Below are 15,620 nucleotides of genomic sequence, written 5' to 3'. Positions count from 1 at the left end.
GACGTCCCCCAAGGGGTCCCGGTCGACCGTATGCCCCCTGGTGTTCAGTGCACGTCATAGCAATTGGTCTACCAGTCGACTGTCTGCCCCCTGGTGGTCAGTGCACGTCATAGCGACTGTTTGAATGATGGAATGGTGGGAGGGACAATTAGCATATTAGGCTTTTATATATATAGACAAGACCAGCAATGGCGAACATTTTGAGCTCGGGCGTGCCAGCACTTTGAAAAACCCTCACTTAACTCTGGTGCTGTGTCACCTATAGAAATGTTGGGATCTTTGCAACCACAGTCAGACAAAGACGTATATGTTTGATATTTATTTTATATATTGAAATGCCATTGAACAGAGAAAAATCAACCCAAAACAATGAGTTCGCGTGTCGCCTCTGAAACGCGTGTCATAGGCTCGCCATCACTGGACTAGAGGCACAGTGCACGAAATTTCATGCGCTGGGCAGGGGCGGGGGGTGTCCCTCAGACAAGCCTGCACCCTCTCTTAGGCCGGGACCCCCTCGCTCTTGACCGCCTGCCTGCAGCAGAGGCAGGAGAGCCATGAGCCTGGCTTCTGGCTGAGCAGCATTCCCCCTGCATTGAACGTCTGCACCCTGGTGGTCAGTGCACGTCACAGCGACTGGTCGACCAGTTGACTGTCTGCCCCTGGTGGTCAGTGAATGTCATAGCGACTGGTCGACCCGTCGACTGTCTGCCCCCTGGTGGTCAGTGCACGTCACAGCGACTGGTCGACCCGTCGACTGTCTGCCCCCTGGTGGTCAGTGCACGTCATAGCGACTGGTCGACCAGTTGACTGTCTGCCCCTGGTGGTCAGTGCATATCATAGCGACTGGTCGACCCGTCGACTGTCTGCCCCCTGGTGGTCAGTGCACATCATAGCGACTGGTCGACCCGTCGACTGTCTGCCCCCTGGTGGTCAGTGCACGTCATAGTGACTGGTCGACCCGTCGACTGTCTGCCCCCTGGTGGTCAGTGCACGTCATAGCGACTGGTCGACCAGTCGACTGTCTGCCCCCTGGTGGTCAGTGCACGTCATAGTGACTGGTCGACCAGTCGACTGTCTGCCCCTGGTGGTCAGTGCACGTCACAGCGTCGGGTTGACCAGTCGACTGTCTGCCCCTGGTGGTCAGTGCACGTCACAGCGACTGGTCGACCAGTCGACTGTCTGCCCCCTAGTGGTCAGTGCACGTCATAGCGACTGGTCGACCAGTTGACTGTCTGCCCCCTGGTGGCCAGTGTATGTCATAGCGACCGGTCATTTCACGGTTCCGTTGATTTGCATATTAGCCTTTTATTGTATAGGATTTTTTGTAAATAACATCTTTTAAAAGAATATATTTTAAGCCCTCGCCCGATTGGCTCAGGGCATAGAGCGTCGGCCTGCAGACTGAAGGGTCCCGGGTTCGATTCCCACTCAAGGCCACATGCCCGGGTTGCGGGCTCGATCCCCAGTCAGGGGCGCGCAGGAGGCGGCCGATGCATGATTCTCTCTCGTCATGGACGTTTCTCTCTCCCTCTCCCTCCTTCTCAAATCAATAAAAATCTATATTTTTTTTAAAAAAAAAAAAAGAAAAGAATTTCTCTTGAAAACATGTGCGCCCTCCGTGACCTTCTGTGGCCCCGGGGGACCCATCTTGAAAATGGGGAACTTGGTGGCAGTGGGGGATCCATTGGGGAAAAAAGGCAGCATATGTAAAACTTTAGACAATTAAAAAAAAATACAAAAAAAGAAAAAGAGGAACTCGTCCCTCATCCACTGCGGTTCTGGGTTTTGTAACCTTTGTGCCTGTAACTCAACCTACGGGTGACAGTTTGCCGTTATCAGCCACCCACCGGGTCCCTGGAGGGTTGGGGACCGTGGGGTTCGCATGTGCGATTGGGGGGCAGACGGAAGGGGGGCGTCCTCACGAGACCTGGGAGCTGGCTTTCGCGGCTCTGTTGTTGTCGGTAGCTTTGTCCAAAGGCTGCCACCCTTCTGGTCCCTGCTGCCCGGCTTCCACTAGCTCCACGGGGACAGCTCACCCAGGACCCCAACTGTAAGTCTGGGCAAATGGGAGGCCCCCTCAGCCCATGGTCTCTTGGGGGATAAGGCCAACCCAGGCGAGACACGTGTGTGCCTGGTAAAGACGCTGTTAAGCCATAGCTGGTGTGGCTCAGTGGTTGAGCATCAACCTAGGAACCAGGAGGTCAGGGTTCGATTCCTGGGGTTGTGGGCTCCATCCCCAGTAGGGGGCGTGCAGGAGGCAGCCGATCCATGATTCTCTCTCATCATGGATGTTTCCTTTTTTAAAAGAAATGTATATTTGTATGGATTTCAGAGAGGAAGAGAGAGAGAGAGAGAGATAAACATCCATGATGAGAGAGAATCATGGACCGGCCGCCTCCTGCACGCCCCCCACTGGGGATGGAGCCCCCAACCCAGGCCTGTGCCCTTGAGCGGGAATCGAACCCGGGACCTCCTGGTTCATAGGTTGAGGCCCAACCACTAGGCCAGACAGGTGAGGGCAGGTTAATTGTTCCATTCATCTGTCTAGGCCGTCTGTCATCTGTCCTTCCATCCTGTCTGTCATCTATCGTCTATCTATGCGTCCATGTATCTTATCTGTCCGTCTGTCTGTGCATCCATCCGTCCATCCATCATGCATCTAACTATACCTGCTATCTATCTATCTATCTATCTATCTATCTATCTATCATCTATCATCTATTTCTATCATCTCTCTACTTATCTACCTATCTACCTATCTATCATCTATCTCTGTCATCTATCTAGCTGTCTTTCGATCTCTATCACTTATCTATCATCTATTTATCTATCATCTATCTATTATCTATCTATCTATCTCTATCATCTATCTATCAATTTATCTATCATCTATCTATCTCTATTTTCTATCTATCTATCTATCTATCTATCTATCTATCTATCTATCTATCTATCTATCACCTACCCCTCAGGCATTTATTTGTCTACTAGAGGCCTGGTGCACGAATTTGTGTACAGGTGGGGTCTGGCCAGCCCGCCCCAATTGGGCCAGGATGGCCAGGGGGCGGGGCTGCAGGTGGTTGGTTGGCCAGCCAGCCCGCCCGCCCCCTGGTCAAACTCCCGGTCAAGAGAACAATTTGCATATTATCCTTTTATTCTATAGGATCATTTCTATCATCTGTCTTCTATCATTTATTTCTGTATCTATCATGTGTTTATCTGTGTATCTATCTTTCCATCTAACCTCTCTCATTTCTATCTGTATCTTACCTATCGATTCATCCATTCTTTCCTTCCTCGTATCTATCTATCTATCTATCTATCTATCTATCTATCTATCTATCTATCATCTATCTATCTATCTTCTATATCTATCTATGTATCTATCTTCTCTATCTATCTATCTATCTATCTATCTATCTATCTATCTATGTATCTATGTACCTATGTATCTATCTTCTATATCTATCTATCTTCTATATCTATCTATCTATCTATCTATCTATCTATCTATCTATCATCTATTTATGTATCTATCTTCTATATCTATCTATCTATCTATCTATCATCTATCTATCTATCTATCTATCTATCTATCTATCTATCTATCTATCATTGTACCTATGTATCTATCTTCTATATCTATCTATCTATCTATCTATCTATCTATCTATCTATCTATCTATCATTGTACCTATGTATCTATCTTCTATATCTATCTATCTATCTATCTATCTATCTATCTATCTATCTATCTATCATCTATCTATGTATCTATCTTCTCTATCTATCTATCTATCTATCTATCTATCTATCTATCAATCTATCTATCTATCTATCATCTATCTATGTATCTATCTTCTCTATCTATCTATCTATCTATCTATCTATCATCTATCTATGTATCTATCTTCTCTATCTATCTATCTATCTATCTATCATCTATCTATGTATCTATCTTCTCTATCTATCTATCTATCTATCTATCTATCATCTATCTATCTATCTATCTATCTATCTATCTATCATCTATCTATGTATCTATCTTCTATATCTATCTATCTATCTATCTATCTATCTATCTATCTATCTATCTATCATCTATCTATGTATCTATCTTCTCTATCTATCTATCTATCTATCTATCTATCATCTATCTATGTATCTATCTTCTCTATCTATCTATCTATCTATCTATCTATCTATCTATCATCTATCTATGTATCTATCTTCTCTATCTATCTATCTATCTATCTATCTATCTATCTATCATCTATCTATGTATCTATCTTCTCTATCTATCTATCTATCTATCTATCTATCATCTATCTATGTATCTATCTTCTCTATCTATCTATCTATCTATCTATCATCTATCTATGTATCTATCTTCTCTATCTATCTATCTATCTATCTATCTATCTATCTATCTATCTATCATCTATCTATGTATCTATCTTCTCTATCTATCTATCTATCTATCTATCATCTATCTATGTATCTATCTTGTCTATCTATCTATCTATCTATCATCTATCTATGTATCTATCTTGTCTATCTATCTATCTATCTATCTATCTATCTATCTATCTATCTATCATCTATCTATGTATCTATCTTCTCTATCTATCTATCTATCTATCTATCATCTATCTATGTATCTATCTTCTCTATCTATCTATCTATCTATCTATCTATCTATCATCTATCTATGTATCTATCTTCTCTATCTATCTATCTATCTATCATCTATCTATGTATCTATCTTCTCTATCTATCTATCTATCTATCTATCTATCTATCTATCATCTATCTATCGTGTATTTATCTGTCTGTCTTTCTATTGACTTATGCGTGTATGTATGTCTTTTCTCTCTCTCTCTCTTTCTCTCTCTCTCTCTCTCTCTCTCTCTCTCTCTCCCCCCCCTTCTGTCTCCCCTCCCTCCCCCCTCCACACCCCCATCTGTTAACCAAATCTCTCCAACTATGAGCCCGACAGGCGTCCTGTCTCGCCCCTGGTCCAAGTGCCTGAACCCCACAGAACACGCTCTCCTTGCAAAGTCCCACCTCCCCTGCCGGCCCCCCTCCATCTGGCCCCCACTCCCTGTTTGGTGGGGGTTGGCCCTGTCCCTGCAGCTTGGCTCCCGGTGATAAACGCATCCGCCCCGAGTGGCTTCCTGCCTCGCTCGCCTGGAGGAGGCCCGCTCTGCACCTGCGACTCAGGGGCCGGGGCTGAGAGGGGGGGTGCGAGCTGTGTGTGTGTGTGTCTGGGAGGGTAATTTGGGGGGCAGGGGGAGGCGTGCAGACCCAGAAAACAGCCCGGGCCTGGCAGACAGAAAGCAACACTCGCCCTGGCCGGTGTTGCTCAGTGGGTAGAGCGTCGGCCTGAGGGCTGAAGGGTCCCGGGTTCGATTCCTGGCCAAGGGCACAGGCCTGGGTTGTGGGCTCGATCCCCCCAGTCGGGGGCGTGCAGGAGGCGGCCGGTCCATGATTCTCTCTCATCATCGATGTTTCCCTCCCTCTCCCTTCCTCTCTGACATCAATAAAAATATATATATATATTTTTTAAAAAATAAAAATATGTATTTTTCCCAATCAGAACCCAGGCCGGGGAGGAGCCTGCAACCGAGGTCCGTGCCCTTGACCGGGATTCGAACCCGGGACCCTTCAGTCTGCAGGCCGACGCTCTATCCACTGGGCCACACCGTAGGGCAATAAAATAGTATATACATATATATATATTAATATATTTATATTGATTTTAGAGAGGAAGGGAGAGGGAGAGAGAGATAGAAACATCCGTGAGGAGAGAGAATCATGGACCGGTTGCCTCCTGCACCCCTCCTACTGGGGGGATTGAGCCCACAACCCAGGCCTGTGCCCTTGACCGGGAATCGAACCCGGGACCCTTCAGTCTGCAGGCCGACGCTCTACCCACTGAGCCACACCAGCCAGGGCGATTGGTTCTCTCTTGCATGCGCCCCTATCAGAACCCAGGCTGGGGAGGAGCTTGCAACCGAGGTACATGCCCTGGACCGAAATCGAACCCGGGACCCTTCAGTCTGCAGGCCGGCGCTCTACCCACTGAGCCACACTGGCCAGGGCCATAAAAATATTTTTTAAATATAATAATTTTCATTAAACGTGCTCCCATGACATAGAAGAGAGAGAGAGAGAGAGAGAGAGAGAGAGAGAGAGAGAGGAAGGGGACTGCTATATTTTGGGGGGAGGGGGCTGTCTTTTTGGGGGGCTGGGGGAGGGCCTGCTATCTTGCAGGAGCCACCGATCAAACAGTCCTGGCCCGGGGGGCCCCAGCCCAACATGCAAATCACGTGTCCGTCACCCTCGGCTTGGGTTGTGCAATCCACAGGCTCATGACCTGGGGAGACACGTCTTAGGTGCCTGTGGTTGGCAAGAGGGGGGCGGGGGGCGTCTCGCTCTGTGGTGTCCTGTGGGCTGAGGGCTCGGCCCAGAAGGCAGATGGGCCCATGCCCTGCACCCCCACCACCCCCACCCAACCCTGCCCCCCTCGTCTTAGCTCGCCATCCGCCCTTGGGCGTCGCTGCCTGTGACTTGACTTTGAAACCAGTGGAACGTCGCGTTCGCCTGGAGACGTAGGGCGCAGGGGCAGGTGCCTGGTGCCCGCCGAGGGAGGAAATGCCGAGGGCGGGCGAGAGCCGAGCAGGTGCGCCGGGCACCCAGGGGCCCTTCAGGGGCATGAGATGGTGCCCGGCAGGTGTTGCTCAGTGGTTAGCGTTGGCCTAGGAGCCAGGAGGTGAAGGTTGGATTGCTGGTCAGGGCACATGCTTGGGTTGCGGGCTCGATGTCTGTCGTGGTACATGAGGAAGGCGGCCGATTGATGTTTCTCTCTCTCTCTCTCTCTCTCTCTCTCTCTCTCTCTCTCTCTCTTCTATTCCTCTCCTTTCCTCTCTTTCTAAAGAGCAATAAAAATATACCCTGGAGTGAGGATTAAAATATTTACAGAAGTGTTGGTCAAGACAGTGTGATATTGGAGGACAGAATTATCCCTGGTTGTTAAGCATTAAGATAGATAGAGAGAGAGAGAGATGGAGGATGGATGGATGAGTGGATGGATGGATGGATGGATGGATGGATCAGTGGATGGTGGATGGACCAGTGCATGGCTGGATGAATGAATGGTAGGTGGATAGATGGATGGATACATAAATGATAGGTAGATAGATAGATAGATAGATAGATAGATAGATGATGGATGGAACAGTGGATGGACAGATAGATAGATAGATCAGTGGATGGATGATGGATGGATAGAAAGTGGATGGACGGATGGATGGATGGATGGATGGATGGATGGATGGATGGTGGATGTATGGGTGGATGGATGGATGGATGGATGGACGATAGATAGATAAATGATGGATGGTGGATGGGTCAATAGATGGGTCAGTGCATGGCTGGATGAATGAATGGTAGGTGGATAGATGGATGGATACATAAATGATACATAAATGATAGATAGAGAGATAGATGCCTGATGGGTGGATGGATGGATGGATGGATGATGGATGGATGGATGAGTGGATGGTGGATGTATGGGTGGATGGATGAATGGATGGATGGACGGATGGATAGATAAATGATGGATGGTGGATGGGTCAATAGATGGGTCAGTGCATGGCTGGATGAATGAATGGTAGGTGGATAGATGGATGGATACATAAATGATAGATAGAGAGATAGATGCCTGATGGGTGGATGGATGGATGGATGATGGATGGATGGATGGATGGATGGATGGATGGATGATGGATGGATGGATGAGTGGATGGATCATTGGATGGATGAATGGATGAATGGATGGATGATGGATGGATGGATGGATGGATGGATGATGGATGGATGGATGGATGGATGATGGATGGATGGATGATGGATGGATGATAGATACAGAGGTGAATGGATACATAGGTAGATAGATGTTAGATAGATAGATGATAGATAGATAGATAATGAATGGATGGATAGATAGAAATTGTGTTAGAGGTTGTCAGGGCCTGGAGGGTGGGGGAGCGAAATGGGGAGGGACTGTTCACGGCTCTGGGTCTCTTTTTAGAATGACGGTTAGGCCCTGGCCTGTTTGGTTCAGTGGCTAGAGCTTCGGACTGAGGACCGAAAGGCCCTGGGTTCGATTCCCGGCCAAGGGCACACGCCCGGGTTGCGGGCTCCATCCCCAGTCGGGGGCGTGCAGGAGGCAGCCGGTCCATGATTCTCTCTCCTCATGGATCTGTCTCTCTCCTTCTCCCTCTCCCTTCTCCTCTGAAATCAATTTTATTTTTTAAAGGCTCCTGTTCTGACTCATAAATCTCCATTTTTATTTATTCTTAATTTTTTTTAAAAAAAACAACCTTGATCATTGAAATTAAATTTCTAAACGTGTATACATATGGTCCGAGGAGGGGGTGGGGGGGGGAGCTTGGGGGCTTTGCAATCAGACCGTGGTCCCCGCCTCGGGGACGATACCCTATTCAAAACCACCCCAGCTGTACACCCTTTGAACCAGGGACCCGTCTGGTATGTAAACGAACCCGCAATAAAGCCGCTGAGAGAGGAGAAAAAATGAAAGTGTGCGGAGATGTGGGCAGATGCACCCGTGGGCCGACGCTCAGATCTGCAAGGAACATTCAGACCCAGCTTCCCACCTGTCACCTTTGAGGGCCTGTCTGTAGCAGATCAGCTGCTGGCCCAGCGGGTGGGGGCCACCGGAGCCACCTTTTGGGGGTTTTTTTGGTGATTTTTTTTTTTAAATTTCTCTTGGCTCATTTCATCATCTTTCCATCCGGCCACCTGAGCCCCCTCCAGGTCTAGGCAGCAAGCGCCGTGTCGGTGAACGTGAAATCAGCATTTCTGTGTATGTGAGTGTGTGTGTGTTTTGTCAGGGGCAATGTTGAGTTTTTTAAAAAAATATATATTTTATTGATTTTTTTACAGAGAAGAAGGGAGAGGGAGAGAGAGTTAGAAGCATCGATGATGAGAGAGAAACATCGATCGGCCGCCTCCTGCACGCCCCCCACTGGGAATGTGCCCGCAACCAAGGTCCATGCCCTTGACCGGGAATCGAACCCGGGACCCTTCGGTCCGCAGGCCGACGCTCTATCCACTGAGCCACACCGGTCAGGGCGAGGGGCAATGTGTTATCGGTTTGATTTTGAAAAAGTGTTCACCGGGAATCGATTTCTTTTTTTATTGTTGGAAGTATTACAGAACGCCCCCAGTTGGAGTGGCTCAGGGGTTGGGTCGACCGATGAACCCGGGGGTCAGGGCACGTGCCCGGGTTGTGGGCTCCATCCCCAGTGGGGCGGGGGGGGTGTCCAGGAGGCGGCCGATCCATGATACTCTCTCCTCATGGATGTTTCTCTCTCTCTCTCTCCATCCCCTCTTCCTCTCTGAAATCAATAGAAAAGTATTTTCAAAAAAAAATCCTATATAATCAAAGCCTAATATGCTAAGTGTTTGGTCGTCCGGTCGGCAGTTCAACCAATCAAAGCGTCATATGCTAATGATATGCTAAGGCCGCTCAACCGCTCGCTATGACGTGCACTGACCACCAGGGGGCAGACAGTCGACCGGTCGACCAGTCGCTGTGACGTGCACTAACCACCAGGGGGCAGACGCTCAACGCACAGGCATGGAAACATGGAACAGGCTGATGAATCTCAGAGGGAAAGGGGGAGGGGGTTACGTATACAAGGTCTTTGGTTGATCATCTCTCTGCCCCCCCAACCCACACCCCACCCCACCCCGACCCCCCGGCTTCCCTCCGAGAACCCACACTCTGTTCCTGCGTCCACGTCTCTGGATCCACTCTGTTCGTCGGTTTATTTTGTCGATCAGATTCCACCTGTGAGTGACGGCGATCTCGGTATTAATCTATCATAATAATAAAAGCATAGGCCGGCCGAAGCCGGTTTGGCTCAGTGGATAGAGTGTCAGCCTGCGGACCCAAGGGTCCCGGGTTCGATTCCCGGTCGAGGGCATGGACCTTGGTTGCGGGCACATCCCCAGTAGGGGGCATGCAGGAGGCAGCTGATCGATGTTTCTCTCTCATAGATGTTTCTAACTCTCTATCCCTCTCCCTTCCTCTCTGAAAAAAAATCAATAAAATATATTAAAATAAATAAAAGCATAGTATGCTAATTAGACCAGACAGCCGAACGACCTTCCGGACGTCATTCCGGATGTCCTTCCGGAAAGAGCCGCTGCGGCAGGGGCCGAGGCAGAGGCAGTTAGCGGTGATCAGGCAGGCAGGGGAGTGGTTAGGGGCAATCAGGCAGGCAGGTGAGTGGTTAGGGTTGAGCAGGCAGGCAGGTGAGCGGTTAGGGGTGAGCAGTTAGGGGCGATCAGGCAGGTGAGACGTTAGGGGAGATCAGGCAGGCAGGTGAGTGGTTAGGGTTGAGCAGGCAGGCAGGTGAGTGGTTAGGGGAGATCAGGCAGGCAGGTGAGCGGTTAGGGGTGAGCAGTTAGGGGTGAGCAGTTAGGGGCGATCAGGCAGGTGAGTGGTTAGGGGAGATCAGGCAGGTGAGTGGTTAGGGTTGAGCAGGCAGGCAGGTGAGCGGTTAGGGGTGAGCAGTTAGGGGCGATCAGGCAGGTGAGTGGTTAGGGGAGATCAGGCAGGCAGGTGAGTGGTTAGGGGTGATCAGGCAGGCAGGTGAGTGGTTAGGAAAGATTAGGCAGGCAGGTGAGTGGTTAGGGGTGATCAGGCAGGCAGGTGAGTGGTTAGGGGCGATCAGGCAGGCAGGTGAGTGGTTAGGGGCGATCAGGCAGGCAGGTGAGTGGTTAGGGGTGATCAGGCAGGCAGGTGAGTGGTTAGGGGTGATCAGGCAGGCAGGTGAGTGGTTAGGGGAGATCAGGCAGGCAGGTGAGTGGTTAGGGGTGATCAGGCAGGCAGGTGAGTGGTTAGGGGAGATCAGGCAGGCAGGTGAGTGGTTAGGGGAGATCAGGCAGGCAGGTGAGTGGTTAGGGGAGATCAGGCAGGCAGGTGAGCGGTTAGGGGCGATCAGGCAGGCAGGTGAGCGGTTAGGGGCGATCAGGCAGGTGAGTGGTTAGGGGCGATCAGGCAGGTGAGTGCTTAGGGGTGATCAGGCAGACAGGTGAGTGGTTAGGGGCGATCAGACAGGCAGGCAGGTGAGCAGTTAGGAGCCAGCGGTCCCAGATTGCGAGAGGGTGCAGGCCAGGCTGAGGTACCCCCTCTCCCTGCCGTGCACGAATTTCATGCACCGGGCCACCTCTAGTCATAAATAAAAATATATTTTTTTTATTTATTTCAGAGAGGAAGGGAGAGGGAGAGAGAGAGAGAAACATCCATGAGGAGAGAGAATCAGGGGTCGGCTGCCTCCTGCGCGCCCCCTACTGGTTGGGGATGGAGCCCGCAACCCGGGCCTGTGCCCTTGACCGGGACTCGAACCCGGGACCTCGTGGTTCATAGCTGGACGCTCAGCTGCTGACCCACACTAGGGGAGGGGCTTTCCTCACTCCCTGTTTCTGCAAACAACCACCTTCCTGTCTCTCCCTTCTGGGTGTCCCTCCGCCGCACCCAGGGGACCCTGAGAAGAAGCTGGGGTGCGTGCTGCTTTGAGGGGTGCCCCCCTCTCGATGGCCGGGCCCGGGGGCCGCCCCCACAAATCTCTGCAGAATCTTTGCAGCGCGCACCTGGCCGGGCGGATGGGCTGTCGCGTGCGCACACTCAGAGCGAAACTGGGTAGAGTCGGGGGCACCTCGGTTTGAGGAACCGCTTGTGCGCGGGGGCTGGCTGGTGGGGACGCCTGACATGTGAGTGTCAATGTAGCCCCGTGTGTTTCCTGCGGGTGGAGGGTCCGGGAAGGGGTCCCCCCAGCCCCCCAATCCCCACACCCCAGCCCCCAGGCCAGCTGCCCTTGGAGAGGTTTCAGTGGCAGCAGGGGGAACCGCACCCATCCCATCAGAGGGAGGTTTGGGGGTCCCCTGTCTGTGCTGGAGGGTGTTTCGGGGAGGCCAGCTACTCCAGGGAACTCCAAACATTTTCATATTTTTTTCTTATAGATTTTTATTGATTTCAGAGAGAAGGGGAGAGAGAGAGAGAGAGAGAGAGAGAGAGAGAGAGAGAGAGAGAGAGAGAGGCATCCATAATGAGAGAGAATCATGGACCGGCTGCCTCCTACACGCCCCCCACTCTGGGGGTCGAGCCCGCAACCCGGGCATGTGCCCTTGACCAGGAATCGAACCCCAACCTCCCGGTTCATAGGTCGATGCTCAACCCCTGAGTCTCGCCGGCCTGACATGCATTGATTTTATTTTATTTTTAAGAGACAGCGAAAGGGGGAGAGGGAGAGAGAGAGGGGGAGAGAGAGAGAAACATCCCGGTGCCCTAGACCAGCTGGTTTGGCTCAGTGGATAGAGTCTCGGTTTGCAGACTGAAGGGTCCTGGGTTCGAGTCCGGTCAAGGGCACGTACCTGGGTTGCAGGATCCATTCCCGGCCCTGGTTGGGGCATGTACGGGGGGCACCCAAATTATGTGTCTCTCTCACATGGATGTGTCTCTCTCTTGTGATGTCTCTCCCCCTTCCTTCCCCTCTTTCTAAAAATCAATGAGGCCCTAACCGGTGTGGTTCAGTGGATAGAGCATCGGCCTGCGGACTCAAGGGTCCCGGGTTCGATTCCAGTCAAGGGCATGTACCTGGGTTGCAGGCACATCCCCAGTAGAGGGTGTGCAGGAGGCAGCTGATCCATGTTTCTCTCTCATCGATGTTTCTAACTCTCTATCCCTCTCTCTTCCTCTCTGTAAAAAATCAATAAAATATATTAAAACATATATATTTTTTTTTCATTGATTTCAGAGAAGGGAGAGGGAGGGAGAGAGACAACCACGGACTGGCTGCCTCCTGCACGCCCCCCCCCCCCCACTTGGGGTCTAGCCCATAATCGGGGCATGTGCCCTTGACCGGGAATCGAACCCTGACCTCCTTGGTTCCTAGGTCATCCCTTTACCCACTGAGCCACACCAGCCAGGCTGTGGCCGCCTCACACTCCTGTGCCCTTTGCCTTTCAGAGCGTCTCCGCGCAGGGCGCCCTCTCCAGGGTGCCCGCCGGGCCCGTGCGCACGCCCGCGCGCGCGCCAGGATGGACATCAACATTTCGCGCCCGGACAACGCCACCATCCTGATGCTGAAGAACCCAGCCATCGCCGTGGTCCTCCCCGTGGTGTACTCCCTCGTGGCCTTGGTCAGCATCCCGGGAAATTTATTCTCGCTGTGGGTGCTCTGCCGGGACATCGGGCCCAAATCCCCGTCCGTCATCTTCATGATCAACCTAAGCGTCACGGACCTGGCGCTGGCGAGCGCGCTCCCGTTCCAGATCTATTACCACTGCAACGGCCACCACTGGGTGTTCGGGCCGCGCCTGTGCACCGTGGTCACGCTCGTGTTCTACGCCAACATGTACTCGTCCATCCTCACCATGACCTGCATCAGCGTGGACCGCTTCCTGGGCGTGGTGTACCCGCTGGCGTCCGCGCGCTGGCGGCGGCGCCGGTACGCGGTGGCCACGTGCGCGGGGATGTGGTGCCTCCTGCTCGCCGCGCTCTCGCCGCTGGCGCGCACCGACCTCACCTACAAGGTGGAGGAGCTGGGCATCGTCACCTGCTTCGACGTGCTCAAGTCCACGATGCTGCCCAGCGTGGCCATGTGGGCTATCTTCCTCTTCACCCTCTTCGTCGTGCTGTTTTTGGTCCCGTTCGTGGTCACCGTGGCCTGCTACACGGCCACCATCCTGCGCCTGTTGCGCACGCCCGATACGCACGGGCAGGGGGGCCAGCGCCGGCGCGCGGTGAGCCTGGCGGCGGTGGTGCTGCTCGCCTTCGTCACCTGCTTCGCGCCCAACAACTTCGTGCTCCTGGCGCACATGGTGAGCCGCCTCTTTTTGGGGACCAGCTACTACCACGTCTACAAGCTGACGCTCTGCCTCAGCTGCCTCAACAACTGCCTGGACCCCTTCGTGTACTATTTCGCCTCCCGCGAGTTCCAGCAGCGGCTCCGGCGCTACGTGGGGTCGTCCTGCTGCTCCTCGCGGCCGCCGGCGTCCCCCGGCGCCTTGGACACGCGCCGTGAAAGCGTGTTCTCCGGCCGGACGCTGTCGGCGCCGTCCGTGTCCAGCTGCCATGGGGACGGGCTGGAGGCGGCGGCCACGCGGCCCTTTCTGCAGAGGCAGGAGAGCGTGTTCTGAGCCGGGAGGGGGGACTCGGGGGTGTCGGGGGAGACGGGGTGCCTGCGGGGCAACAGGCTTTGGAGATGGCCCCGCGCGCTGGGGAGGCGGGCAGACTAGGCGGGGAGGTGGCCTGTGTGGGAGCCTCGCGCAGCTGGGGCGCGCGTTGGAGCAGCGCCTCTTGCTGCTTAGCGGGGCGCATCCAGGACCCCTGGCGTTGGAGCCACGCCCCCGCTCATGGAAGTCACCCCCCCCCCCCCGTGCATTGGAGCGACGCCCCCTGCGCGTTGGAGCCGTGCCCCCTCGGGTTGGAGCCACGCCCCCCACGCGTCGGAATTCACGCCTCCTGTTGCACATCCGGACCTTCACTGACCCCTGCGCGTGAGAACCTCACCTCCTGCTCCAAATCGGGTCCCTTTGTGGACCCCTGCCCACCGGAACCAGCCTCCTGCCAGTCGGAACCAGGCCTCCTGCTCCAAATCAGGGAGCTTCCTGGGCCCCTGTGCATCAGAACCATGATTCCAGCTCCACATCAGCTCCCTTCCTGGACCCCTGCCCATCGGAACCATGCCTCCTGCCAGTCAGAACCGCGCCTCCTGCTCCCAAATTAGGGCGTTTCCCAAACCCCTGCCCCAGGCTATGGGGGATGCATGGTGCTGGGTTGGGGGTCCTTGGACAGAAGGTCCGCCCTGGAGCCTGCAAATGGAGAGCTAAGACGGGCCTTGGTGGCAGGGATCCGGGCGCACGGGAAGGGGTGCGATGGGGAGCAGGGTGTCTCCGGGGCAGGCGGCCTTGCCCCTGGAAATCCAAGCTGAGGATGGAGATCCGATCCTGCTCGCCTCTCCCATGGCTAAGGAAGGTAACAGACACAACGGCACTGGGGTGAAGAGTGTCCCCCCCAAATCCACGTCCACCCAGGACCTCAGTGCCGGGGTCCAGCCCCAGCGGTCCAGGGGTTCCCAAAGGTGTGGACGGAGTTGTCCAAGAATTGAAGGACCCAGGCACAGCATTCAGACCATCAGCACATCCAGCTTCTCCGTTTATTGTCCTGTTACATCTGTATTTATACCATTTGATCCTAGAGTTACATCATCATCTGTTTTGGGTCCTTGCCTGAACGCCCACAGTTCCTTGTTTTATGTTTGTCGTTTTCTTATCTGACCTTTTGCTAAAAATCTTATCTCTGTCTTGCTCTGTGGATCTTCATCTTGTCTAGGTTGATCTGTGTGTGTTTCGTTATAAGAGCTAGTTTGCTGTCTCTGTTCCAAGGTCATTATCCAATTGTTCGACTGTGAAGCTGTCCTATATAATAAAAGCCCACTGACCCAAGGGCAGAGCAACCGGTCGACCGGTCGACCGGTCGCTATGACATTATTTGGCGTTTTCAGAAGAAAGTGCTTTCAAAC

General features: G+C 52.6%; 1 protein-coding gene across 1 annotated transcript; it reads left to right on the top strand.

Moving 5' to 3' along the window:
• Positions 1-13,134: 13,134 nt before the first annotated feature.
• LOC308512173 (S-geranylgeranyl-glutathione receptor P2RY8-like) lies at positions 13,135-14,235 on the top strand (the record flags this gene model as incomplete). Its single annotated transcript, XM_081081986.1, has 1 exon — positions 13,135-14,235. The coding sequence occupies one exon, from the start codon at positions 13,135-13,137 to the stop codon at positions 14,233-14,235; it is 1,101 nt and encodes a 366-aa protein (XP_080938112.1).
• Positions 14,236-15,620: the final 1,385 nt, after the last annotated feature.

This window comes from Myotis nattereri, assembly GCF_964212035.1.
Source record: "Myotis nattereri genome assembly, chromosome: Y".
Lineage (NCBI taxonomy): Eukaryota > Metazoa > Chordata > Mammalia > Chiroptera > Vespertilionidae > Myotis > Myotis nattereri.
The sequence above is the reverse complement of the archived record's forward strand: the minus strand, read 5'-3'. Positions and strand labels throughout refer to the sequence as shown.